This window comes from Brachyistius frenatus, unplaced genomic scaffold (assembly GCF_029030835.1).
Source record: "Brachyistius frenatus isolate BFR_SWC_R1_liver_20210118 unplaced genomic scaffold, ASM2903083v1 Contig_29, whole genome shotgun sequence".
Classification (NCBI taxonomy): Eukaryota; Metazoa; Chordata; class Actinopteri; family Embiotocidae; genus Brachyistius; species Brachyistius frenatus.
Genome location: NW_027210628.1, coordinates 2,170,328 through 2,197,920, shown reverse-complemented (window position 1 = coordinate 2,197,920; position 27,593 = coordinate 2,170,328). Strand labels below are relative to the sequence as shown.

General features: G+C 40.9%; 3 protein-coding genes across 5 annotated transcripts; 2 read left to right on the top strand and 1 right to left on the bottom strand.

Moving 5' to 3' along the window:
* Nucleotides 1-293: 293 nt before the first annotated feature.
* On the bottom strand, nt 294-6,346 carry dmap1 (DNA methyltransferase 1 associated protein 1). The gene is made up of 10 exons (XM_069699120.1): nt 5,908-6,346; nt 5,547-5,638; nt 4,942-5,137; nt 4,633-4,791; nt 4,364-4,531; nt 3,984-4,169; nt 3,505-3,576; nt 2,806-2,878; nt 1,911-2,263; nt 294-1,081 (listed from the first exon to the last, which is right to left on the bottom strand). Exons 1-10 carry the CDS (start codon nt 6,001-6,003, stop codon nt 1,022-1,024), a joined length of 1,455 nt encoding a protein of 484 aa, XP_069555221.1. The 5' UTR covers nt 6,004-6,346; the 3' UTR covers nt 294-1,021.
* A 1,102-nt stretch (nt 6,347-7,448) lies between these two features.
* Nucleotides 7,449-15,155, top strand: hnrnpm (heterogeneous nuclear ribonucleoprotein M). 2 transcript variants are annotated; one of them, XM_069699119.1, is made up of 16 exons: nt 7,449-7,719; nt 8,667-8,848; nt 10,415-10,467; nt 11,205-11,212; nt 11,410-11,503; nt 11,604-11,846; nt 12,092-12,245; nt 12,350-12,399; nt 12,488-12,545; nt 12,899-13,069; nt 13,165-13,212; nt 13,528-13,596; nt 13,691-13,792; nt 13,886-14,475; nt 14,571-14,622; nt 14,721-15,155. In XM_069699119.1, exons 1-16 carry the CDS (start codon nt 7,640-7,642, stop codon nt 14,882-14,884), a joined length of 2,118 nt encoding a protein of 705 aa, XP_069555220.1. In that variant the 5' UTR covers nt 7,449-7,639; the 3' UTR covers nt 14,885-15,155. The 2 variants fall into 2 exon arrangements, with proteins under 2 accessions (XP_069555220.1, XP_069555218.1); XM_069699117.1 differs by lacking the exons at nt 7,449-7,719; nt 8,667-8,848; nt 10,415-10,467; nt 13,165-13,212 and having other exon boundaries at nt 10,496-11,212.
* A 157-nt stretch (nt 15,156-15,312) lies between these two features.
* timm44 (translocase of inner mitochondrial membrane 44 homolog (yeast)) lies at nt 15,313-27,281 on the top strand. 2 transcript variants are annotated; one of them, XM_069699116.1, is made up of 13 exons: nt 15,313-15,453; nt 15,944-16,048; nt 16,978-17,181; nt 17,306-17,386; nt 17,502-17,651; nt 17,926-18,062; nt 19,068-19,153; nt 20,914-21,006; nt 21,527-21,651; nt 21,881-21,931; nt 22,126-22,215; nt 22,704-22,814; nt 24,636-27,281. In XM_069699116.1, exons 1-13 carry the CDS (start codon nt 15,424-15,426, stop codon nt 24,753-24,755), a joined length of 1,383 nt encoding a protein of 460 aa, XP_069555217.1. In that variant the 5' UTR covers nt 15,313-15,423; the 3' UTR covers nt 24,756-27,281. The 2 variants fall into 2 exon arrangements, with proteins under 2 accessions (XP_069555217.1, XP_069555216.1); XM_069699115.1 differs by having other exon boundaries at nt 15,391-15,453; nt 17,002-17,181.
* The last annotated feature ends 312 nt before the right edge of the window (nt 27,282-27,593 follow it).

Genomic DNA, 27,593 nt, shown 5'->3' with positions numbered 1-27,593 from the left:
GTGGGCTAAACGACATAATTGACATGCAATTAGAAATATTACGTGGAGGAAACCTAATGAAGTTTCAATGGCTGTGCCAACCTACGAATGATCACAGCTTAATTATCATATTAATGAAGTCATTAGTTGTCACTTAGCTTAGATGACAGGTAAGGTAAGAGTGTCACGATCCTAAAATTTCCTCAACAAATGTGTATTCAACACTGATTACCCACAAGTCAAGATCTCATCTGAGAACACAGACTTGAGAAGTGAAAGGGAGTGCTACCCCGACAAACATGCATAGCCCACAGTAAGAAAAAAACAATGATATTTATTGAATCATTGACTAAAGCATCGTCAAGGTCACCTGAGGACAAACAAGATAAATCAGCCCCACTAGTCCAACATAAAGAATGTGCAGCAAATGAAAGCGGCATCCGTGACCGAAAACGAAATGCACCCGAGGTGGAGAGGGAGCCAGTACTACAGGCTAACACAAAAACACATTTCCAGTAAACACTATGGCATGATTAGGCTACACACGAAAAAAAAAAGAAAAAGAAGATGGGTCAAATGAGCATTGCGGCTCGAGGACCTCCCACTCCCGGAGACTGTTCTTTCATTCCAATTCATTTCAATTACCCAGTCATTCCCACCTTCTTCCCCATGTCCCGATTAGCTCAGCCTGGCAATTTACAGTTGATCTTGCCTCATCTAAGGCCAAGCAGTGGTGGAGGCAGGGAGACGAGCAGTAATGGAATGAAATGTCACTCAGTCGTTGCTTTTGTCACAGCGCTGTTGGGTAGGCCAGATGGGGAGGGGCTGGAGAGGCCTCGTTAGTAGGTGAAAAGTTGTGTGTGCGTGTGTGTGTGTGTGTGTGTGTGTGTGTGTAGGCAGTGGTGTTTCTTCGTAAACAGACAGCAATACGGCTCCGTTGTGTCTCCCCTGTCCGGCCGTAACACTCACAGGCATCTCCCACTGTGATCAGAATAAGTAACACAATCCCTTGTTCTCCAGTGTGTACAAGCTGCCGCTCTCGTCACGGCTTCTTCACCTTTTTCACTGAAGACGAGCTGGATGCCGATTCTCTCCGTTTGCGCTGAAATGTAATACACAAGACGGTAACATCAGGCTGTGGCAGGGTTCACCTCACTCTCCGTGGTACTTTGTCTTCAGTCACCAGAGCTTACAATCAATTTCTAGATCATGCTCGCTGAACTGCTGTGCAAACCGGCCATGAATAGTGAATGTTGTTTAATGAATGACAGACTCACCATGTGGCGCAAAGTGACAAGTGCAGCAATTTCTGTCATTTCCCCCCCCCCCCTTAATTGCCCCTAATTTCTACCAATTTGAAATCAATTCACTGTTGTACTCGTCACTCCCACTGTTGGTCCGGGGAGGGTCAGGAGTCTCATCAATACATCTGGAGCTAGTAGCTGCTTGTTTCTATCTACCACCACAGAACTTTATTATGTGGATATACAAAGGTTCACACGATCTACCCAAATCCACACAGAAACACCAGATAATCACGAGGAGTCCCTGGTGCAGTGAGAAAGGCTGTCTTCCACACTGGCTTCTCACCTATTAGATGTCAAATGGCAGCTGAGTGGTAGGAATACAAAACCTTCTAAATGCGATCAGCAGAACTTGACTGACAGGCTTTTTTTGTCCACTTTAAATCACTGACAAAAGATTTTATAGTAGTGCATCATCAGAATGAAAAGCTTCATTTGGTTTTTTTAAATAATACAAAATGATGCAGTGTTTGAATTGTGAGTACCTTTCACCAGCAGGATTCTAGTTATTATTTGGAGATGTTATAATTTCTGTATTTATAAAAACAGTTTGATGGTAGGTTGATATCCTCTCTCAGTTATTGAAGATGGTTTACAAAAGTTTGGCTCTGATCTGTGCGGACTTACTGAGTTGGGGGTGAGCGGTGCTCCTACAACGTCAATGATCTGCTCCTTGGCCTCCACCTTGATGTCATCTGCACTGGGCCACGACTGAGTGTCCCCCCCTGGTGTGGATGCTGCGGTGCTGTTTGTGGCGTTGAGTTCCCCACCCTGCGGTGCGGGGACCGGTCCGACCCCCGTTGCCGCACCACACCCGCCCCCGCTGCCGGCCTTCAGTAGGGCCTCGTATCGATGGCGCAGCATCTGTTGTTCGTACTCACAGTTGCTGTGAGCCTGCTTCAATTCGTACAGCAGCACCAGGTCGCTACGCAGCTCATTGAACATCTGTACTATCTCCTCTGTGGGCATCGGGTTAAGATCTGGATCCACAGGAAGACACAAAGGGAACGTGATTAAAAACGCTCGACTATAACGCTACTTTTACAAGTGTGATAATATTATGGCAACTACAACATGATGAAGTCAAGGGTGCATGTGTCCCCGTCTGTTCGGGACAGTGTTTGATTCAGCATGTGACGTAGATTATGTAGATATAGACAGCTGTTAAGCCTTATTTGCTTAAATATTATTGTTGGTGAGGTAAAAGTCAATGACAGCCACATCTTAAAGACTCTATTTTATCATCATATTCCTGACAACTGATGCTGCCGAGATGCTGCACGCAGCCACTGCTACTGGTTTTGATCAAGAAATAACTCCGTGTTCAAACACACTGACTTCTCTTTTGTTCAGACACGAAAATGTCAGTGGTTAAAGTAGGTGTTACTCAAAATAAATGTCAAGGATTATATAATTTGTTTATTTTCTCTGCTACATTGAAAACAAGGTCTGTTGCAGAGAAGAGTCCAAAAAAATATAACTGTGAAATGGTAGCAAATTGGAAATCGTTATTTATACTCACCCACTCCTTGCTCTAGCAGGATCTGCTCAATGGCCTTGATCTTCTTCTGACCTACCGAGCTTGGCAGTTTCATCTGAAAAACACACACAAGAGTGTGATTTAAGGTAACGGGGATATTAGGATAAACAGCTCCACCTCGGGGCTTTTAATTCGTATGAAATGCACTTCAGCGGGCCAGATCAAAATGTCTTTATCCACTGAACTCTATCTGACTGATTAGCTGGAGGAGCACTCCACTTCTTTAGCTGTGCTAATGCATTTTCCATAGAGAGCGGCAGCTCCTCATCAGTCTTGAAGATGAATAAAGGTCCTCTTGCTGGGTTTTACAGATATTAGCGGGTCAGTAACAGAATTAATCATCGCAGTGATAATAAGAGATACCTCATGTCAGAAACTCTGGTTTCTCACATACATCAACAACAAGCTTTGACTAAAATCATTCTGATATTAATAGTGAGCAAAACAAAACTTTAAAAAAATTCAAGCTTCGTATTGTTTTTACATCAATTCCACAGCACAGAAAAACTGCTCGATAAAAAACCAATGGGATTATTCCTGAATATTGTAGTTTCAGGTTTGCGCTTTGTTTCAGATTGATGTTTTAAATTCCTCAACAGCATTTCAGAGCCAAACTAAAAAGTTTAAAATGTGTTCCATTTTTGTAACGTGAATAGCTCTACAGGACCGAGATACACTCACCCTCTGACTGCGCAGTGTGACTCCCGCTGATTTGAAATCAGGGAACTTGATACCAGCCGTCTCTGGAACAGCCTGAAGAAGAAGAAGAAATAACCGATAACAGACAACACATTAATCCTCTCTCTTTGGATTGACCAAACATGGGAAGCATTATAATATTGGCTATGAAATAAATCTCATTTATTTGGCTCTTCAACAGTTTTTCACTAACGGAGACAAAGGGGCTCCTTCAGCTGCTCCCTCATAATAATATAAAATTATGAACACAAACTGAGACAGAGCTAAATCTTTGTTATTTCAGTGTAACATTGCCCTGTATAAGCACTATCATGAGGATGAGAGCTGTATCATTTCAATAATATAAAATATTTAAAGGTTTTTCTTTTCTCTAACGAGCCTTTAATCTGCAACATATTTCTCAGGTATGAATGGTTGGTTGGTGCTTTTCTTAGCTGTTTTTGCGTGAGTGCGTAACATACCGGTTTTTCTGTTTCTCTTTTTTGCGGGAGTTTCTTCTTGGAAACCCTCTTTTCGGCTCGCCTCAGCTCTGTAGTTGTGTCAGCTGCTTTAATGAGTTTCTGCAGATCCTGGGCTTTCTTCTCCCGCTCCTTCTTCCTAGTCTCAATCTTCCTGAGCTCCTGAATAAGATATTCCTCTTCTGCCACCTGCAGGAGAAACAACAGAAGTGCAATCTTGATATTTACAACACTGAAGTCTGGCAATAATGTTTTGTTTTTTACAAAAAGCATTACTGCTTTAATAATTACAGTTATAACTGGTTTGTGCTCGGTGTCTCATCTCGGCTGGGTAATACTTCACAGCTGCATTTAAAAACAAATCAAGAGACAAAGTTCCTTACTTGTTCAGGAGTGCGGTTGAAGAGCTTCTCCAGCTGCTCTTTACGGCGCCTCTCGTGGCCAGCATCAAAGATGTAGATCTTGGGCTCTGTCCCTGAAGCTGCACGGACTTTGGTCAGCTTACCACAAATACTATAATATCGTTCTTTCAGGTCCTCTACAGAGCGTTTCTGAAAAGAATAAATTGAACAATGTCGTAACAAATTATGCGCTTTAATTTACAGGATTATGGTTTTTCATGAGTACTGTAGGTGAGGGAATGATCCATTACTCTGTATTGCTGGTGGTCGTAACGGTCGTGGACCACTACAAAGCGTAGGTCAAAGCGCTTGCAAAGGTCAAACAGGTGGTCTGTCTCAGCTTTAGTCCAGCCATCGTCATGGAGATGCATTTGATATTCCTGCTCCGAGTACACCGGCACCTGCACTGTCTATTCAGCCAACAGGAAAACAGAGAAGATACAGTCAGGATGAATAACTAAAATGAGTTAAGGGGTAAGAATGTCAGCTGTAAAAATGAATCCTTTGTGTTTGTACTACATGGGGGATTGGACTGAAAAGGAGACTGCGGTCATCCCTACCTTATTGAAGCGAGCAAAAGGGTAATCCTTGCCCTCCTCTGCCACACGTCTCCAGTGGTGGAATATGGCCCCATCCCTGCGAGCTGGATTCGTGAAGGGCATCCACTTCCAGGGTCGAACCTTTTTACAGCCTAGCTTGGCTTTGACTGTCCTATAGCCTTGAGTAGTATCACTTGGCAGCAGAGGTGGTGCATCTCTGTAGATTAACAGGGGGGAAAAGTCTCTGTTAAAGTGAGTTTACAAAATAAAGGGATAATCTGCTTTATTTGTTACATAATCTGATAGATATTTAACAAATGGAAATTAAACAGCACATACCTTTGGCTGGGAATACAGCAGTGTATAAACAAAACCTTTTAATGTTTCACTAACCATACTTCTTATTGAACACAAAAAATAAGGGAAGAAGTTGTCATTTTTCCTCTTTCTTTTCTGGATTTGAATGAATTACCTTGAATTATACAGGTGGGAAAATCACCCCCTTTTCTTACTTTCATCCTGTTTTCTTCTTCATGCAAGTTAAAATCTTTAAAAGTAAATAAAACTGTGATCACGCACTGAACTAATGAACTCATAATAAAAATAAATAAAAGGGGAACCCATACTTCTTGTCTGAATAGAGCAGAGCGTAGACCTCTCTATGCATCCCCTCTGGTCTCTTAAAGGTCAGCGTTTCTGTTGCCTTCTTGCTTTTTTTCTGCGAAACGTGATGGAAAAATGTGTTTTTACGCATACAGAGACATTTGCGTAATACCGTCAAGCACATACACACAACACACATCGATCAGTTCAATATCTTTTGCCTGGGAAAGGCTTGTTGTTGTGTTTTGAGTATCCAGTCACCATGAGATAACACCGGCTTCACGTTGTTACCACAGGTAATGAAGTTCAAATGGGATTTTAAGTCAGTAACAAGTGAATGCTGGAATATAACGTGGTTATGGGTATTTGGTTATAGTCGCTCACCTTGTCCGAGTTGATGAGGTCTTTTTTGCTGATGGGACCGTCATTATCCCCTAAGCCCAACTCCAGAATATCCCTAACATCAGCACCGGTACCCATGGCTGTTCGGTTTTAATTATATTATGAATTCGATCTTTTCACAACCTGTAAATACTGTTAATTAATTCACACGCGCTCATTCATTCATTGCATGTGGTAACGATCCTGCTCATCAAATCCGCCCCATGCTAAAGGCTACGGCTAACGTTATCATGTCGAAGCTACGTTTACTTTATTGAATTGCAAATAGGAAGAAACCCGTTCGTAAGATCTGTTTCCTTAGTATTACGACGACCGTTTTTCTAAAATACATGAAAGCTACAGAGGTACGTACAACGATTATTTATAAGATATTGTTTAGGCTAGGAGGGTAGTTAACCAAAAACCAACAGTACTTCCGTCCCCGCTCATGTCGCTGTGACAACAATGATCCAGAATTGTTTGTCGCCGCCTTCAGGCCTGGCGGTTTACTGCAGAATTTATTTTATTTTTATTTTTATTTTTTACTTGTAACAATAAACGCACATTTACTGAATATATATAATGATATCATAATCATAAATAATTATTATAATTTAAACAAACTGTATAAGGTTAACAACAATGTGTTTTTTTTATTATTGCTTGTTTAGTGGAAGACAAAAGAAAGAAACAGCCTGCAGCTGTCGTTCTTTAAAAAGAAAAGAATTGTTTGAAAATGCACATATATGAATATGGAATTTACAAATTACAGCAAGTCAAATTATGATTCAGTTGCACAAACCAAGCAACACATTTTGAATAAAGCAGTATTGTAGATAAAGTATATAGTGTATATAAAGCAGGGTATGTGTAATAATATGTAAAAATGATTATGATAATAAATGAAATAAAAATGATTATGATAATAAAATGATAAACAGAGAAAATGTAACAGAGGAGGGACACAGAGAAATAGCCATAGAGACACTTATTGAATAAAACATGAATTGTTTAATACTGCGTGCATGTTACTTAAAGTTGCAAAAAGATCACACCCACACCATCAAACACAAATATATTTATATTTGACGGATGTTTTAATCTCCAAGTTGTCTATGTAGTTTATGGCACTGTTATTAAAAAAAAAAAAAAAAAAATCCCTTACTTTATGATAACTTTTACTTTTGAAAAAAATATCAAAAGTAGTAGTTTAGAATTCCTTGATTCAACACTGATGGTAAACATTATTACAAAATCCAAAAGTACAAGGACTAGAGTTAATGTACAAAGGGAAATATATTTTTTTCTATGTTAAGATTTGAACATACAGGACTCAATACTAGAGGTTCAAATGTTGTTGTTTTCTTTAATGTTTAAACGAAACAGGTTTAATATGCAGAATATAATTTAAGTAATCTGAAGTCGTGATGTTGCAGACTGTGGACGTACACTAGGTGGCGGTACGCACCGAAAACGTTAGTTTAGGGCGCATCTACTTCTCAGAGAAGAAGAAACAAGTTCCCTCTTCTTTTCAGCCTGACCGTTCATTCCGCCATTTTCCTTACGAGGTGTCGCAGAGGTAGTCGGTGTTTGCCAGTCAGATAGCTCTTGAATGTGCTGTCAAAGTCACCTTTGAAAGCGATACGCTCGCAAATATCAACGAACTTTATTTATTTAATTTTTTTTTTTTAACAACACGATTTAATTGAACAAAAACACTCAACTGCGTTAGAAAATGTCCAACGAACAGGTCGAAAACGATGCGGAGAAAGCGATCCAGCAGCAGCAGCAGCAGCAGCAGGCGCCGCAGCAGGGGTGAGCCCATTCATCGAGGTTTCCTTTGTTGACGCCTACCATCTAGTTAGCCTCGACGATACTGAAGGACGGTGGTGTTGTACTTCGACAAGTCGTTCATTAAAAAAAAAAAATATATATATATATACACCCTGCTGTTACTATAAATGACGTATCAACGATCCCACGGAGTTATATTCAGTTGTTTACATGATGTAAAATGTCTGCTGGGAAGCGTGTGTTTAGGGTCCGTCTATTGTCTGGAAGAACCCGCTTTATGATACGTAACCTAATGTAACTCGGTTTCAGAGAGACACGTAGCCACTTGGTTGTGTAAGAAAATACGCGATTGTCGTTTTCCATCCGCTCGTTATTTGATTTTTCGACACTTTAATGTGTCGGTAAGTCGTGTAACGTAGCGCGGGCCCACTTTTGTCCAAAGGGCGGCCTCGCCATGCGGCTGAAGTGCAGGTTGCGTTAGTAACCGTTTACTTACTGCTTTTAAAAGTTCAAACCAATTAAGGTGTGTATAAATAATACCTTCACCTGCTGCTGAGTAATATCGCGAAACTTGGGGGGGGCGGGGGGGAGGATTTGTTTCTTAAACATCGTAATTAGTTTAGGTTTCATAATCAGATTAGAGCAACCCCTTCAGTGTTGGCTGGAGGATTGAGTTGCAGCAGTGGCCTCATTTTGCTCTTAACAAAAGAGCAACGGCCAGAAAAAAAAAAGAAATTGAAATGGCGGAATCTGTGGTGCGTTTTCGGTCGGGATTGTTTGTTATACAGCCATCTGCAAGCGAATCACTTTTATATTACATTCTAACTATAATATCTGTCTTTCAGCTTTGAGATTCACTTGATAATCTAATTATGTTAAATTCGTCACGTAGCTGGACAGACATGTTCACATTCGTGTAAATACGATGCTTTGTTGTATTGAGAGCATTCCTTGTTCTGTTTACACAGTGAAATGAATGGAAAACCCAAGATTGACTCTAATCTGAGCAGGAAGGAGAGGCCCCTGAAGAGAAGTGGAGGTGGTCGCTACGAGCCTTATGGAAATCCAAACAAAAGATACCGCGTTTTTGTCAGCAACATCCCATACGATGTGAAATGGCAAGCCCTCAAAGACCTGATGAAAGAAAAAGGTAAGGTATTTAGATAAGGGACAGATTCATGTCTACTTTAGACATGACAAAAAGTCACAATCAGGATCAGCATCCAGGGTCATTTTGTTTGACCACCGCAGCTCCGATGGGCTCTTTGGAGTTGTATAATGTTGTGCGAGATCTCGTGGGAGTTATTTGGAACAAAGGTTTTGGACAAGGTCTCTCTTATTTGTCCGTCAACTAAGGAGTTGCTGCAGTTTTGTACAAGTGCGGTGAACCTGGATGTTATATTGTACATTTTATTCTCTATTGAGATTACCAAAAGCATTTGACGTTCCAGTGAATTGGAGGTTGTACATGTGTAAAGCAAGTCCACTAATGAGATAATTACTGGTTTGGGATAATGAACGGCATAATGAGATGTTTACCCCAAGAAATGCATGAAAAACATTATACAGTACGTCGCTGTTGTGTAAAGATCTTTGCCCAGAAACAAGGAAGAGGTTGTTTTCAGTTGCAATTGAATTAACAGTATAACATGGACTCTCATGATGTATCAAATGGTCAAAATTTTGGAGACATGACAAAAGAAATGCTTTGTGATACAGCAATTTTGAATTTCTGCAAGGATTATCCTAAATGTTCTATTTAAATGATAGCAGTTGTATAGTTTTTGGTGTATTGGAAAGCCTTCAATGTATCATGAGTAATTCATTAAATTGTCATTTACTCCTAGGTAAAGCATGTGTTAAGGAAGGTACAATCCTTTTTCAAAAGGAAGGCCAGGTATTCGTGTTATGACAACTGACTGTGGAGTTAAATTGCATTTTCTTTTTTAGGTGTGACCTTGACAAGCAAATGTTTTCTCAGCAGATCTCCATGTTGTGCCAAACGCAGCTATGTGCTGGGGATTTCTTTGGGGTACAGGTCTACAAAATGAAGCAGCTTCTTATGCACTGTCCTTGTCTCTAGAGGTTTGGTCACTGATGTCCATTTGTTGAACAGACACGTGACCTGGAACAAAGGCGTGGCTGTGATTGACGCTGAATCAAAATTTTGAGGAGTTTATCGTCATTAAGTTTATGGTTAGTTTTCTAACTTTAGGTTTCCCCCTAGACTCAGCTGATGGGTAAATGTATTGATGCATTAGCCTGAGGTTTAAAAAGGTGACATTTCGAAAAGTATGCTCAGGTTTGCAATGAAATGGGCTGAGGCATCGAGTGGGTTTTGCCAACTAGAAATTATTTGGTCAATTCTCTTCAGGTAGGAGGTGGTGTTCATGGCATTATATCCAAATAGGAAGGCTGTTGGCCATTTCAACAGTTGTTGTCCTCAGTCTATTGCTTTTGGTGTTTTGGGAGAATCCCAACAAGGACAGGCTAAGAAAACTTAAATTTTTGTTAAAAAAAAAAAAAAAAAAGACTTGAGCTTGTTTTTTGTAGACCTGTACCAGATTGTGCTGCTGAGGTGCTGGGGGAAGGCTCAGGACTGGCAGTCTGAGCTCACTGTCACCGGCTGCCCTCCCTGTGTTTCTGCTCTAAACCCCCATTGTTCTCTCGGCTTCTCTCCCCTTGGTGTGTGTCGTCTCTGGAATCTGATTTGTAGTGGGTGAGGTAACGTACGTGGAACACTTAATGGACGCAGAAGGCAAATCGAGGGTAAGTGCAAATACATACAAATAAAAAAAAAAAAAAATGAATAAGCCTAGACAAACCTGTGTTTGTCAGCTTTGGTTTCTTTATTTACATTGTTGGGAAGTGTTCAGATTCAGAAACCTGGCGGCGTGTGTGAGATGGTGACAATGCCGGTGGCGTGTTTTATTTGGTGTCGTCTGTGGCACTGACTTGAGGCCATCCGAAGGGTTGATGCTCTTTATAACAGGACTTCAGCTTCCTCGTAGCCAATCCTGTGGGATTGCAGTAGTTGACAACGTCCCTTTTGGTTGCTGGATTTGCTCTCTATGATCTAAAGTGGTCTAGTCTGCAAGAGGTTGTTATAAAGCTGTTAGATGGTCGTTAAACGTAACTCATTTCGTAGAACTGCTTTACTGGAATAGTTACCTCCAATATCTTAGTAGTTGGGAATCCTGTCTCTCTGTGGATTTTCTGCCCTTTGGATGTTGGAAAATAACTCTTTAGTCACTAAACTTGCTCGTATTGTGTCACTGACTGGGTAAAACAATGAGATTAATATTGTAATTTTTGGAAGTACAGAGTTGTGGCCAAGGCTGTAGGCTTGTGTGTTGTTGAACTTTTTGATTGTGCATGAAAGTGTTTATTTTGCTACATTTGCTAATTGCCAATTAAAACATCTGTCATAACCATTACTTTTACTAATTAAAAATTTGCTTTACTCCTTTTGGTGTGACCTGTTCTGACGACTTCAATCAACAAAGGGTTGTGCGTAAGTAGTCTATATCAATTTATTATAACCATTTCCAACTGTTTGTCAAAGTCTCTCTGACCAAATAGAAACGCAGTCCTTTTCAAGTTAACCATGTGGAAATCATGCACCAATGTATTTTAAGAAGAGATGTTTGGAGGGGGTAGTTTATAGAAATTGAATTTGTTGATTCTTCTCACTGTATATTTTTCCGTCAGTGTCGTTGAGTTTAGGACTGAAGAACTAATGAAGAAAGCTGTGGAGAAGGTGAACAAGCACAACCTCAATGGACGTCCGCTCAAAGTCAAAGAGGTAGGCTGCGGAAAGTATAACAACGCTTGTGAAATTTGCCCATGAGACAGAAATCTTAGGTGTGGACTGGCCTGAGACATATTTTTCTGCTTTTTTTAAGGACCCTGACGGTGTGATTGCTCAGAGGGAAATTAACAAGGCTCACGGTGGAGGTCCTCCAGGGGGCCATGGTGGGATGGGTGGAATGGGAGGAGGGATGGGTGGAATGGATCGAATGGGTCCTGGACCAAATGGCCCCATGGTCAACATTCCTCCCAGTCTGATGAACAACCCCAACATCCCCAACGAGATCATCCACGGCCTCCAGGCCGGCAGGATCGGGAGCACCATCTTTGTGGCTAATGTAAGGCTCCAGATTTTTCCAGTTGTTTGTTTTATTCTCAAAAAAATGTCAATGTATGGATTTGAGTGATGTTAAACCAGGAAACCAAACTGAATTCAGTAAATAATTGGCACCATTGCTTTGTAAAATGAAAAAAAGAGCAATGTTTTCAGTTACATACAAACTATCCTTTCATGTTTCATGTGAGAAACTTTAGTCAGCCTTGGCTGCCTAACCATTACTCAAATTGTTCCTTGTGCCAACAGCTTGACTACAAAGTGGGCTGGAAGAAGCTGAAAGAGGTGTTTGGCATGGCAGGCATGGTGGTGAGGGCTGACATTCTGGAGGACAAGGATGGGAAAAGTAGAGGCATGGGCACCGTGACATTCGATATGCCCATTGAAGCAGTCCAAGCTGTCTGTATCGTTTGAAAAACCTTTGGCTCATTTGCACATGTTCTTGTTATTGTTCACTAGAATTACATCACATTTCTTCCTGGTATAATTTCCTTAATGATTTCGCAGCAATGTTCAATGGGCAACTCTTGTTCAACAGAACCATGCACGTCAAACTGGTATGTAGCCTTACCTGGACTGTACATTAGATCTCATCATGCTCTGATAATGAGCCTATTCTGATTGTCTTAATGTGGCTTTTTACAGGATGAGAAATCCCTTCCCAAAGACTTTGGACCACCAGACAGAGGGGCTTCTCTACCCCGTAAGTATACACCTTAAAAACACAATTCAGGTGACTAGTGAGTCGTTGGTACGTTTTTACAGCCACCTACTTTGCTTGAGAACTGGATGAATTTTGCTGTGATAGATCAAGATTAGAACTACAGTATCATATTCTGGTTACTTATATATTGTTGTTATCTCAATTTGGTGCAGATCAGTATATATGAAATATCTTTTTTTGGGGTACACCCCAGTTGTAACTACTTTCTCTGAAGGCCTGATGCTATTCAATACCTTTATTGTGAATTACCCTATGTGTCCACTCTATTTGTTTTGACATACAATTTGTTGTGTAGACAAAATCTTAAAACTGAGTCCATTTTCTCTGCATAGGTGGACTGAGTGGTATTGGTTTGGGCCTGGGACCAGGTGGCCAGCCTATTGATGCTACTCAGCTCAACAGAGGAGGAGGAGGAGGAGGAGGGGGAGGTGGTGGTAGTGGTGGTGGTGGTGGTGGTGGAGGAGGAGGAGGAGGAGGAGGAATGGGCAACATGGGCCCCGGAGGTAACGGTCACTAGGAGTTGTTTTTTTTAATGATATACCTGTGGAAAAAAAGACAAGTGAAACCAGAGGCTCATCATTGCTCTCTTCACCTGTAGGAATGGATGGAATGGGCTTTGGCAACATGGGAGGTCGTATGGGCGGAGGTACATACTAGACCTTTTTTTAAATGGCTGAAGCTGTAACTATTAAGTTGCATTTGGTATAAAAACAAAGTAAGGGCTCGTTTATAAAAGATAATTTCAAAAACATTACTACAACTTATCCCCCAAATCCATTTCAAATCCCTAAAGAATGATTGGGGAACATTTGCAGGAAGTTTGAGCTCCATTACATGTATAAATCATCCGTTTTATTATTTTAAGCTTGGGTATCCAAAGCATCAGATTCCCATACCCAGCATGTTCATAGGTTTTGGGTTGTGCCCTCTTGTATCAACCCCCTCTTTTCATCTGTGTTAGGAATGGAGAACTTTGGAGGGATGAACAACATGGAACGTTTTGGTTCTTCAGGGATGGGCAGAATGAATGGTAAGGAAGTGTTGGAGATGCACTCCAAACCAAGCGTGGAGCACTTTCACGTTTTGCTGGGCATTTCTAATGGTTTCATCTCTTGCATTGTCAGAGATGGACCGTGGGATTGGTGGTGCTTTTGACAGGGAATTTGGGCGAAATGAAATGGGAATGTCTCGCAATAATTTTGGAGACTCCTTTGAAAGAGGAATGGGTTAGTATTTTCAGGATTTTGTCTGTAATGCTTACGGCAGCTCAGTTGATTATACCGTCCTTCATTTTTTCTTTTGTTTACTTACTTTTATAGGAAACTCAATGGGTATGGACCGCATGAACTCTGGAATGGACCGCCTGGGAACCAACATGGACCGCATGTCAGGGATGGACCGGATGGGCATGGACAGGATGGAGCGAGTGTCCGACCTGGACAGGCTGGGTTCTGGGTTCGACCGGATGGGCTCGGGAATGGACCGGCTGGGGCCGAGCATGGACAGGCTTGGACCTGGCCTGGATCGTATGACCTCCAGCATGGACCGCCTCGGCCCATCTGGATTCGACCGCTTAGGCCCGTCTAGTTTGGATCGCATGGGCACTGGCATGGACTTCAGCTCCCCCATGGGTATGGATCGCATGGGCAACACCGGGCTGGACCGAATGGGAAGCAACTTCGACCGCATGGGCTCCACCGGAGGACTCGACCGTTTTCCCTCTGGTGGCCTTGACCGCATGAGCTCTGGCATGGACCGGATGGGATCTGGAGGTGTTGGTGGGCAGTTCGATCGTTCTGCTGACCTGGATCGTGGATTTGGTGGAAATTCCTTCGGAGGAGCTGGAACTGGAGGACCTGGCACTGGAGGAAGCAATGTCAGGAAGGGATGCCAGATCTTTGTCAGAAATGTAAGTATTTATGCACAGGTTAATTAAGCTTGATTTGTTTGAAAAGCACAGTCTCGCAGGATTTTAATCATTTTTGAATGATTTTTGTTTTTCAGCTGCCATTTGACTTCACCTGGAAGATGCTGAAGGACACCTTCAACACATGTGGTAGGGGTCGCTGTCGATTCTAAAAAATTAAATCAACACTCCTTATTTGGGGTTTAATATTATATTAACATCTAACATTGGTATTCTTGCCTCCGCAGGCATGGTCCAGTATGCTGATATTAAGATGGAGAACGGCAAGTCCAAGGGCTGTGGCGTGGTTCGCTTTGACAACCCTGAAACCGCCGAGCGCGCCTGCAGGACCATGAACGGCTATCGGCTGAACGGAAGAGAGATTGACGTTAGGATCGATAGGAATGCATAACTTGTTCCAGCTTACATTTGATTTAGTCTCTAATGTTCAAACACTCTGTACCATCTGAATTACTCTTCAGCGTACTTGGTTTGTTAGATATTTGTAACAATAAAACAATGTTATTTTAGTTAGTCATTTGTTAGTGGTGAAAGTGTTTCAGTTTGTGCTTACATTTTACTTTTTTTTTTTTAGAGACCAAATTTTTTGTTCTGTCATGAGTCACCTGTCATTGCCTTTGTTCTATAAGGTGTTTTGATAATAAACCTCAATATTACAAACAGTTTGACTTTTTTAGTTTTCTTTCACGAGCCGTCATGTGAAACCTGTGCTACTAGTTTGAGTCGATGATGATGATGATGCTGCTGCTTGTGTAATTGTCCCAACGCTGAGCGGCGTATTTTATACGATGCCAGTGTGAGCAGCGCACGGAGAAGAAACGCACTGTGGACAATGAAGTCGTTTCGTTGGGATCCCACGAGTTTAAGACCCTCCCTCTCGTGGACGTGGAAGGTCACCACCGGAAGAAGGTCACAGGCACGAAATTCAAGATGGCGACCCCCTTGTGTCGGAGTTATCAGGTGAGTGCTCGGGACCGTTTGTGGGAAAAAAAAAAAAAAATGTTAGCCTTTAAAAACGTATTAAATTACAGGGAAAGAACACCAACTATTTTCGAAGAGCCAGTTTTATCGCTGAAGGTGAATGTGAGGACTTTTGTTCCGAACCGGTCCGCTAAACGCGTCGTTAGCTGAATTAGCTCTTTGAACGTGAACGCAGCCAGCCGGTGTTTCAGGACAACATCGTCAGAGGCAGCTTTTCTAAATGTAAAACGTGACTTTTGTTTGCTACGTGTTTGGACTCATTACTGTGCTCTTTAATAAAAAAAAATTAAAAAAGCGTTTCTGTGTTTTAATCATAAACGTGGCCGCAAATCATGAACGCTGCTTCTTCACCTGTGAACGTCAAAGTTTGAGTTTAATGGCTCCACTTCCCATCTCCGTCCAGGACGGGATCTTTACTGTTACTGTCATTGCCCCAGCAGTCTCCTGAACTTTCTGTGTCTTTCTCCAGACGTGTGTAAGAAGAGGCTTGGTCGCATTCCCGTCGTCTCACCTGCTGCTTCCCAACAGAGTCGGTGTCTACAGGACACGTGGGCTCCTCACGAGCTCTCCACAGGTAAATGACACCTGACAACCACGTGTCTGGGACATTGCCTTTGTGTCGATGTCTCTGCCGTCCCTCAAATGATCAGTTTTATTAGTTAAACAGGATTATGCCCTCAACTCACTGCAGTTTGGTTTGAAAAATACTTTTTTTTATTTTTTTTATAAATTATATTTATTGGAACCAAGCAATGTGAACATTATGTTTCAGTGGGAAACGCAGTACGCAAGAGCACTTGACAGTAAATATGCGTTATGGACTTTCTTCCGTGAGCTGGCATATTTGCAGTTGATGTTTTTAAACCTCTGAAGAAGGAACAGGTGGAAGAAGCATTCAGATCCTTGGCTTAAGTAAAAGTACCAGTACGGCAGCGTCAAAAACTCCATTGCAACTAAAAGTCCTGCATGAAATATCCGACTGGAGTAAAAGTAAATAAGTACGGCATCATGCTACTGTTGTAGCTGCTGCAGGTGCTGCTAGTCTGAACTAGTTGGTATCCAGTTTTATATCCAGGGACAGCAGATAAATATGATCGGTCGTAAAATGATTACTTGGGAGAAGAAGGAAGAAAAACGTTCTGATCCCCGAATCTGTTTTTAAATGTGACCCCAACTACAAACTGTTTTTTGTAACACATTAGAAGCGTATTATATAACCCATTGTGTCAAATCTTCAGTATATATAGCATTAAATGGAAATACTCAAGTAAAATACAGGTGCCTCAAAATTGGATTTACAGTCGCTTGCGTTTCAAATCTACTACTCTGGTTTTCCTTCTATTTTTTCTCGCAAATGTTTATACTTGTGTTCTTTTATTTCTACTAGTCTTTATAGTGTTGAGTGTGTAAGCCGTGAACATGAATTCCATTTTCATAGAAGTGCTCCAGACATGCCCCAGATACATTCATCTTAACGTGGTGTTTTTGTTTCATGTCATCAAGGTGCCTCCGTCGCCCCTTCTACAGGTTCGGTATTTGTCAGCGGAAAGGGGTGGAGGCAGAAAGGGTTTCCTGGGGGAGTTTTTGGATAACCTCAAGCAGGAGCTGAACAAGAACAAGGAAATGAAAGAAAACATCAAGAAGTTCAGAGATGAGGCCAAAAAACTGGAGGACTCAGATGCACTGAAACAAGCACGAAGGAAATATGTAAGTATTCGGCCACACACGCGCACACACACACACACACACACACACACACACACACACACACACACGGTCTGAATGCTCCAATTCATTTTTAACAATGCTCCCCTTCTCTCTATTTTCCCAGAAAACTATAGAGTCTGAAACAGTGAAGACCTCCGAGGTTTTCAGGAAGAAGTTGGGAAACATTTCTGAGACAGTCAAAGAGGTAAAATGGGATGTGTATTTCAATCAGTTGATTGATCGTCATATCATAAACATGCTGTTCAATTTGATTTGTCCACCTTAAATCTGTATGGTTGTCTGTGTGTGTGTGTTTATAGGGACTGGAAGAGGTCAGACGTACAGAAATTGGGAAGAAAATCAAAGAGGGAATGGAGGAAGCAGCCAAATCAGCCAAGACCTCTGCAGAAAGTGTCTCTAAGAGCGGAGAGATATTGGGGAAGACCGGCGCGTTTAAAGCAATATCTCAGGTGTGCAGTCACTGAGAGACCGTGGTGCAGATATATTTGTTTACTAAAACATAAACAGGATTCACTTTGTATTTCTTCTAAATTAAGTAATGACTTGTATGCATCTAAACATCATCCTCAACCCTTTTATGTAAGGCAGTATTTAAAAGCACCTTAATATTTAGTAAGCAATGTACCATTGGAAATAAATTATGAAAACGTCCTGAAATTAAAACGTTGAATTTTGGAGCTTACTTCCTGTTTTCTTGTCTGCTGCTTGTTAATCTGTTTTCAGGGCATGGAGAATGTGAAGAAGGATATTGGTGACCTCGGTTACACTGGCCCTTATCGGCCTCCTGCCAGACTCCGAAAGAGGAGTGAGTTCTCCTCCAAGGGGGCGGGGGATGACAGCAAAGTCTTCGAAGCCAACGAGTACGTGAGTGCCCTCTGCTTGCCCTGACACTGAGAAGGTTCACAGATAGTTACCACCACTCATTTTGCCTCACATCTACTTATCCATTGTTAATGAATTACCTGCAATAGATGGGGTTGACACGTTCCCAGTTTGGAGAAACAGCTATCCATGCCAGTACAGCTGTTACACGGTAAGCTATGTGCTGCTGTTGACGAGGTCAGTTACAAAATGAATTTTAGCCAGCTAAAAGAAAACGGTATCAGTTGAGGTTGTCGCTATATTTAGAATATTTTCACCACTTTACCTTGCCATCTGACAGGACTTTCTGGTTAACGGCACCGTCCACAAAATCACACTTGTCTGATGGCAAGGTAAAGCAGTGAAAATATTCTCAATACAGTGTGAATTTAAACTGATTTAGAATTTTTTATGCGGCTAAAATACGTTTTGTTTCTGACCTCGTCAACAGTATTACAAGCTTAGCTGCAGTACAACTGCTTCTTTCTCTAAACTTGGGACGTGTTGGCCCCCAAATACTGCAGGTGTTACTCTGACTATGGATACCCACCTCATAAAACCCCACCTCAAACAATCTGAACTATCCCTGTTATAGAAATACAAGAAATGAAACTCACCCTAAACTATGTGAGCAGAGAATCCCCTCTGGTCAAGTACCAAAACAATGACAATATTATCTCTGAACAAGTAAAAAATGCTGTTGAACCCTCGACCCAACTAAATCACAACTGCTATTAGAGCAGGGAATGACAGTGCACAAACTGCTGTCTCATATTTGCTGCAAGAAAATAAATTGGTGAATGGTTGAACTCCGTTTTCAAAAAGCTGCAAGACTTCTTGAAGCTGACACTTATTAAAATTCCCACTGTTTTATTTACATTCAGTTCATTGTTCTTGCTGTAAAGCGGACATATTTGCATTGCTGTGTTAGCATGGTTAAATGTTATTATCAGCCTGAGCTCTGAAAACAACCGCTCTAAAGCTTCACTTTGTGTGTTCTCCAGGGAAGCGACGGGCATAGTGCTCCACAAAGACTCTAAATGGTACCAACAGTGGAAGGACTTCAAAGACAACAATGTGGTCTTTAACAGTAAGGAATAACCAACCTCGTCAACTTTCTCTGTCTTTTCTTTTTTTCTTTTCTAGGAAGCATTTTACGTTACATTTATAGTGACTGGTTTATTTTGACATTGCTGTGGTCCAGTCGCAAACTTTTAATTGAGTTTGCCCCTTTAATATATGTGTTATGGAGTCCACCAGCATTAAACCAATCAAATTAAAATTTTAATTCAATTTAATGTGGGAAAAGGGTTATGAATCGATTGGGTGTCCCCTTATGTAATTGTTGAGTGGTGATAGATGGTATGATTACACAACAAGCAGTTCCAACCCAGCGATCTGACTGGTCAACGGTACATTTGGAACGTGCTCAAATCACCATAAAGCACATCCTGCTCATTACTAGAAATATCCCTCCGCCTTCTCAATGGGAATATATAATTGGAATTGAATTTCAATGTAATATAATGTTGGTTTTACTTGTTAATTGTGACCCATCTGGCAAAATCTGGTCTCTTTTGGTCCTTTTTTCTCACTCCAAACACCCGTACCGTAACACTACAGATAGTCGGATATGTTTAACACATGACACGGTACTAAAACCTTAAAAATACATGATTCCATCTATATCTTTTTCCGGCGGATATGTACGAGATTGAGCGAGCAACTCAGTTGAGTGTTTCTATCTTCTGTGTTTATTCAGTTTGAGACACGATCGCTAGAAAGCAATAATACGGACTGGATCTCGTCTCTGTTGCTAGGTCGTTACTAAGGGTCGGACCACTTCCTGGAGTGGTACAATTCATTCGCTTTTACTTAGGCAACTGATTGTTTTCCAGTTGTCAGTCATACACCCCGCATATTGCCATGGAAACAGAGCTCCCGCTAACACATTTTTTTTAATATTTTGAGAGCGAATTGCCCCACAATGTGGATACATTTAGATGACATATTTTATTTAGTTGGTAACTTGTTGTAACTCGTGTAATATTGCTTAAATCCAATGTACTCAGGTTGTTCTGTGTGTGATGCTGCTGTTGTTTGCGGTGTTAACCAGCTCTGGTGAGATGAAACCATCTACATCAGTTGTCCAAGTAATACAACTTGTGTCTGGATGTTGAACTCTTTACTGATCCTCAAGTTTATAAGGCTCCACTAATATGCATTTGCTGCAAAATGTAGTTGGTGGAACTTGCTGCTATGGGATTAGGTGGCGAGCATGTATAATGGGACTTTATACATTTACATCACTGGGCTGGTTTATATTATGCATATTAGTTAAGGAAACTGTTGGTGATTAATAATGTTTGGACAGTTGAGAAATTACCTGGGTTGCAGTTCGGATGTTGCACAAAGTCAACAGATTTGCTGCTATGTAGATTTTTATAGCTGTTTCTTACTGTGGAAACTTTCTTACTGACACCTCTGCTTGTTGCAGAAGTGTTTTTGTGCAAGTATTACTGAAGAGGAGTGTGTGTTTATAATCATTTATGAGGACACATATTGGAGTCACACAGTGATTCATTACATAATTGCTGATCCTCAGCTTTTAGCCTTGTCATTTCTTCCTGTCTAACCAGCAGCCTCTGTGGGAATTCATGTTTTTAACAGGAAAAATAATGTCTAACATTGGTATATGGACTTACTATAAACTTGAAATGATGTCTGATCTGAGAGAATTGCAAGTTTTTTTGTGTTTTTTTGCCACGTGTGTGTGTTTCTGTCGGGGAGATGGAGGCTTCAGCTTTCAATTTAAAATCAGACACACTCTCATCCTTATGTTAACTGCAGGGTTTTTTGAGATGAAGATGAAGTATGACGAGAGCGACAACGCCTTTATCAGAGCGTCCCGTGCTGTCACTGACAAGATGACCGACCTTATAGGTGAGAGACGTCGACTTTGACAGTCTGCATTAATCAGACTGAGAGTTCTAATCGAGCTTTAGCAGAGAAGATACAACTGCCATGTGCGCTTTAGGTACTTCAAAACTCTGAAACGTTTTACATCAATATTTTGTGCTGAAAAGATATTCCTGGATATATTTTTGTTATAATTGCATCTATAACTATTATTGGAGTTTCATGCTAATTTGAAATGGGATATTTAGAGATGTTTATATGATGTGACGTATAGTTATGTGAAGTGTAGAAAAATGTGTGATTAATGTAGTTCAAGTAAAATATTTTGATGGTCCAGCAGCAGTCAGGCGATATGTTTATATCACACATGGTTTTAACATGGAACATCTATCCACATCATGTCCTAGAACTATTTATTTCTCCTTTTAGTCACTTTGCAGCTTTTGTGTACAGTCTAAAAAGACCCGATTTACTTTGTAAAACCTGCTGGTTTTGTGTGTTTTGTGTCTTTTTAATCAAATGTTTCTCGTGTTGTTGCGTACAGGTGGGCTGTTTTCAAAGACTGAGATGTCAGAGGTATTGACAGAGATTTTGAAGGTGGACCCTTCCTTTGACAAAGATTCTTTTCTGAAACAGTGTGAACGAGACATCATCCCCAACATACTGGAGGTATGTTGAACTGCAAATGATTATTCTAGCAACTGTGAAGAATCAGGCGAGAGTCACTGTTAAGGAATGTTTTATTTTTGTACAGCACTGACTTTTAGTGGATGTAATTAGGATTTTGTGTGTTGAAAATAAGAGCATACTTCTACAGATTTACCTAAACTGACTGCAAATGTTGACCAGTAGTATTGTGTGTGATTAAAAATGTAGCCTCGGTTCTTCTTTCAAACAGGCGATGATCAGAGGGGAGCTGGAGGTACTGAAGGACTGGTGTTATGAAGCGGTACGGCCCCTCTCACATTCTCAAAGACACACATTGCAGGCCTCGTGTAACATTGACATGTGCACACAGCAGCATGACTAACCTACAGCGATGCTGTCATTGAAAGTTGTGCACATGTTGGCTGCATGTGGGTCGTTCTTCATTAAATGTGTGGTCATATGGTTATTTTCTTCCTCTCTTTACTGGGTTTGCAGACTTACAGCCAGCTGGCACATCCAATTCAGCAAGCCAAAGCCATGGGACTTCAGTTCCACTCAAAGATCCTGGACATCGACAATATCGATGTAAGTTACGTCAGACCAGACGCTTCAAGAATAGCATTGAGGCTTAGAATATAAATAGCACCCTAAGCATTCACCAGTTTAAAATCCCAATTGTTCACAAGGTCACAATTTATTTATTTGATGTTATATTTATGTGTTGGTGAGCGGTGAAAATAAAAATGTGTTATTGACCTGGGCATGCATCCCTCAGAAGAGTTAGCCAATCAGAAGAGAAGGTTGTTGATATCAGTGTGCTTTAAAGACACAGACACAAAACAGTCTGTTCTTGGTAGAGCTCCAGAGAAAGGCTAAAGAAGGATATATATATATATATATATATATATATAATTTTTGGTAAAAGGTAAAACCACAAAAATATCATCCTATGGATATCAAAGCTGAAAATAAAACACCAGAAAATTTTAAAATATGGGACCTTTAATATTTGAATTCTGTCTAAAAATCCAGTTTGTTAGTTCAGTAAATAATTTCTGTATCTTGTTCTCCAGCTGGCCATGGGGAAGATGATGGACCAGGGTCCAGTGTTGATCATCACTTTCCAGGCTCAGTTAGTCATGGTGATCCAAAACACCAAAGGGGAAGTGGTGGAGGGAGACCCTGTAAGTAACAAAATACAGTGAACCCTCGTTTATCGCGGGGGTTACGTTCCAAATAGAAACCGTGATAGGTGAAATCCGTGAAGTAGTAACCTTTATTTTTTTTACAATTATTATACAATGAAATACTCCATAATACATTGAAACCAAAGAACAAAACCTTTTTACAGGCCCAAGCATTTGTTTAACAAATAAAAGTACTGTATAAATGTTTTTTTTTTTACAAATAACTACTGTACTGTAAAATAATAATTTTAATCATCAATACGAACTGAAGGCTTCAAATTGCTGAGATCGGCACCGCCCCACTGCGACCCGAGTCATTGGATTAGAACGGGAGAAAATGAAAAATGATTATGAAAACAAATACAAAGTACAGTCGGACAAATAGTGACTCGTGTATTTCACTGCTCTTCTGACTGAGCCGCTGCATCCTGACTCCGCTCTGCAGCGGTTCTTTCTTCTAAAGCCGGCGGTGCAGGTGTGGTTTTTCGAGAGAAGAACATAGTTATCGGTAGTTGTTGTCGCTCTTTTTTCTTCTGGGCAAAAAGATTCTTATAAACCGACATGCCACCATCGATTATTTTTAATTTGGCAAGCTGTTTTACGTACGTGTACATATTAAACCGCAACGTTATTGACAAACAGGTAGAGAAGAAGCGGAGAGACTGTTTAGCCAATCAGAATGCAGAACACAATGCACGATGCAAATCCGTGAAGCAGCGAGACCGTGAAAGGTGAACCGCGTTATAGCGAGGGTTCACTGTACACACTGCTGATCTGCCAAAGGATCAAAGTAAAGAGCTTCTTAAAACAAGTCTGTGCCACATAAAGTTATAGAAGTATACAAAGCTTTAACTGGCAAGTATGAGAGCCTCTTATACATAAGTAATTAACAGAACGTAATGAGACAATGGAGCCATGTTCATCTATCTGGGAAAGGCTTTTATTGATTTAAACCTGGACCCAGAAAGCTTTATGGGCTGTAAATCAGCCGTGTCGTTCCCTCAGGGCACCTCAGGGACACATGTGACTAGCAAGGAGGTCAAGGTATCCACTCAGTACTGTGCTGCTGGCTCCTGTCCAGTGTTCAGAGAATAAGAGCACTGCCAGAGGATTAATGGTGGATGTACTGTTCTTCTGGGTTTTATCAGCTGAATCCGGCTGGGCTTTAAATGACACACACTGCCCTTCGTGGACCTCTCTGTATCTCCTACACTCTCTGTCACTACTATGTCTCATCAGTGACATCTTTGTCCCCTTCTAAACTTTCTTAGACATATGGGAAATCAGGGTTTTAACTGGGCTCGACTAACTCGCAGATAGTAAGAAGCTTGCTGCAAAAGCTTTCTATAGAAAATTCATCAAAATGCACACAGAGGTGAGACAGCAGATGCTACTTTTGTAAATCTTTTCTGAGTAAGAAATATAAAGCTTTTTTTTTTTTTCAAATCCTTACATTACACAAAATGAATGCTACATACAGAAATTCAATTAAGGCATGTTTTAAATTAGGTTCAATCAGAATTTAGGTCAATCACAAATAAGTATACTTCTTAGTATGAATTATTTTGCAAGAATCACAAACTCTGAGAAACATTTCTAAAATCCAAAGATATGTTTATCTAAGTTTGTGTATGATGAGTTGTTTGTGGTATCTACTGCTTGATGAAATGATGGTAATGAATACAGCTTATGGTGGAAATTAAAGTCGATTTTCATATTTGGTTTGTCTAATCACATTTACAGATGTGTAATTTATCTTTTGGTGTGTATTTAACTGTTAAGAGGAAGTGTACTCATCATGTGTTGTTCCTCCTGCAGGACAAAGTGCTCAGGATGATGTACGTGTGGGCTCTGTGTCGAGACCAGGAGGAGCTCAACCCAAACGCTGCCTGGAGACTACTTGACATCTCTGCTTCGAGCACCGAACAGATCCTCTAAGACTCTCTGATACGCACAAAACACACACTCACCCAGAGAGAGAGAACACACCGTACCCGAACAGGCCCTGGAGCCGGCTGGGAAGATGGAGGGAAGAGGAAACATGTTGAGATGGACAAGTCGGGCATAAGATTACTTCACTACTGGAACATGGTGAAGTAGGGTTGCCAAACACCAGGTGCTTCACTGTCTTTTTTCTTTTTTTACTGTACCTACTTTGGGTTCTTTCATTTGGGTTCTTCTCTTCTTTAAATACCTGACAGTTATTCCTGATCATTCCTCTGGCTCACACTAGGGGGCAGTAGACCACCAACAATATCCAAAGTACTTTCTGCAATGCCTGCATGGTTGTCCATCTCTGAATCTCTTTGGTACAGTGCTGCCATTGTCGGCATTTAAATAATTGATCAAGTTATTTAACTTGGATTCAAATATTTAATTATGAATATGAGAAAACATGATGTGAAATTGAAGGGAGTAGTTTTGTAACTGAAATCCTGAACTTCAAGTTGGTGTCAGCTTCTTAAAAGTGCCACCTTCTTCTGTCTAATCAGTCCATCAGAGTCTCTCTTCCTCTCTTAGGTGTTGTTATCTTAGTGGTTGGTGGTGTCAGTGCCAATCAGTGTTCTCCTGTCCTCTCTCATCAAGGATAATCATCCTTGTTTGTATGATAATTGTTCAATGTAATTGATACACTGAGAGTCTATATTTATTATGAGAAATAAAGATGAACCCTGTTTTCACATGAACAGACCTTTTTAAAAAAACACATTTCTGTCCAACTTTTTTACCTTCAAATGGTTAAGCTTGCCTTCAGGATATCATGTGATGTATTTTGGGACAGTTGCTAATTATTTTTTAAGATTAAATCCTCAGGTGGGATTTCAGTGTTGGCTATAATATTTCCTTTGGGAAAGGTGCTACTTCTGAGGGATTTTTACACTTACAATTCCAGAGCAGAGCTGGAGCACTCATTTGCTTCGAGTGAAATGTAGCTGCATGTGTAGAGGTGATTGCAGTGAGGTGCACGTCAAATCACCCTGCCGGAACAGGGCCACTTTGATGACTGTCTTGTTCTGGGTGGAGCGTAAAGATCAGATTTTTTTTCATCACGGCCTACTAAGGCCGAATTCGACTCGCATTGGATCTTACATGACCTCAGTGGGTTGTCAGCTTTTGGTCTCATCAGCATCAATAATTTGTGCCATCGTGCAGATCTGTTCAGCGTTTTGTGGTTACACATCAGTTGACCTTCGGTGTTGGGAAGGGTTATAAGTCACAGCTACATGTGTTCAGTGTGCCGTGTCCTTGTCATACACACCAGAGCCACATGGCTCACTGTACAATCAGCAATCCAAAACTCCTCTCATGGACACGTGAAACAGTGGAGGTTGTAAAAGTGGCACCCACTGGGTTTGTCTTTGGTAACTCTGCATGTCTTTGAAAAACCTTTGCTGGCTGTGTGGAAAAATAGATTTCACCTTTAGTCCGCCTGCCTACATTCAAGTCATTGAAGGGACAATTAGGGTGTTTTCACACAAAATCCTTTTTTTAAATGAACCGAACTCAGTCCTCTTAAAGTGTACCAACAAAAAAGGGAGTCAGTTCTCTTTGTATTCACGTTGTGAGTTCATTTTAAAGGGGATTCGCTTTTTTTTCTGGTCCACTTCAGCTCTGAAGGGGCCTCACTCCTTTTCCTTCACACTATACATCGATCAACACAACACTGACAGGTGAAGCATATTACCCAGCAGTAAATCCTCCCTTCAGTTGAATTGTAATGTTCAGTTGTTATTCAGTCTGATTTAGAGGTGGTGATTTATTTCAATGGGCATTTTGGAGACTGTAACTTGTGGTGCTGTTGAACTGCACTGATTTCCACTGGGTGGTGTTCCAATTATTTTGTCCCTCCTATTTAATTAATTAAGTGGACAAAATATTAAGATCACCTCTCGGTATATCTCAGTTCAGTTCAAGCACACCAATGATAGCCGTCTCCGAAATAAAGGAAGTACTTAATACTGAGCTCTTGTGTTGTTGCTTCACCTGTCGGTGGTTTTAATGTTGTGTCGGATTACTTTAGTTCCTTTAACCTTAAATACGCTTCATCCACCAGTCGTGTTACAGTTACCACGGTTCCATCTATTTGTTTTTCCGAGCAACAAATTGCAATAGCATGTGAACTGTGATCTGTCTACGGCAAGCCTAGAGTGCAACAAGACCTCTGTTCGGTTCGCTCCGAAGGGGTCTGAGCTCACGTGGTGTTCACGTGTGCACAAAACCTGTTGGCTAATCGCTCTGACTTTTTTTCGTGTGTGAAAACACCCTCAGACGTCAATACAACTTCTGTTAACTTTTATTTTAACTTTGTGTTGAAAACCTGTGTACCACCAATTCGCGGCAGACAAAAGTTTAAGTAACGTCAGAGTATGTCGATTTCAAACAACTCTGCAGCACATTTTTTGCTCTACAGAAAATCATATCTCGATTTTCCTTCTCTGTATTTGGCTTATTTCCGTCATATGTCACCACCGCAATTAAAATGTCTGAATGTCAAACAGCATAATAACTCTTGGTTTTATCATTTCAAATGTTCAAAAATAACCTTAAATGTCCTGTTAATTGTTTCTTAATCAAATCTGTTTTGGATTCTCTTGTTGTGTCTCTGCTCTTCACTGAGGCCAGGTTTTTTTTTTAAATTTTTATTACTCTCCATGTTTTAGGTACAGGGGGCAGATGAAAGGGTGTGATCACACTACTGTAGCTGTTCATCGTCTGAGGCAGTAGTCAGACAGTTTAGTACAGATGGTGAAGCGCAGAGCAGAATGCAGTGCTGTA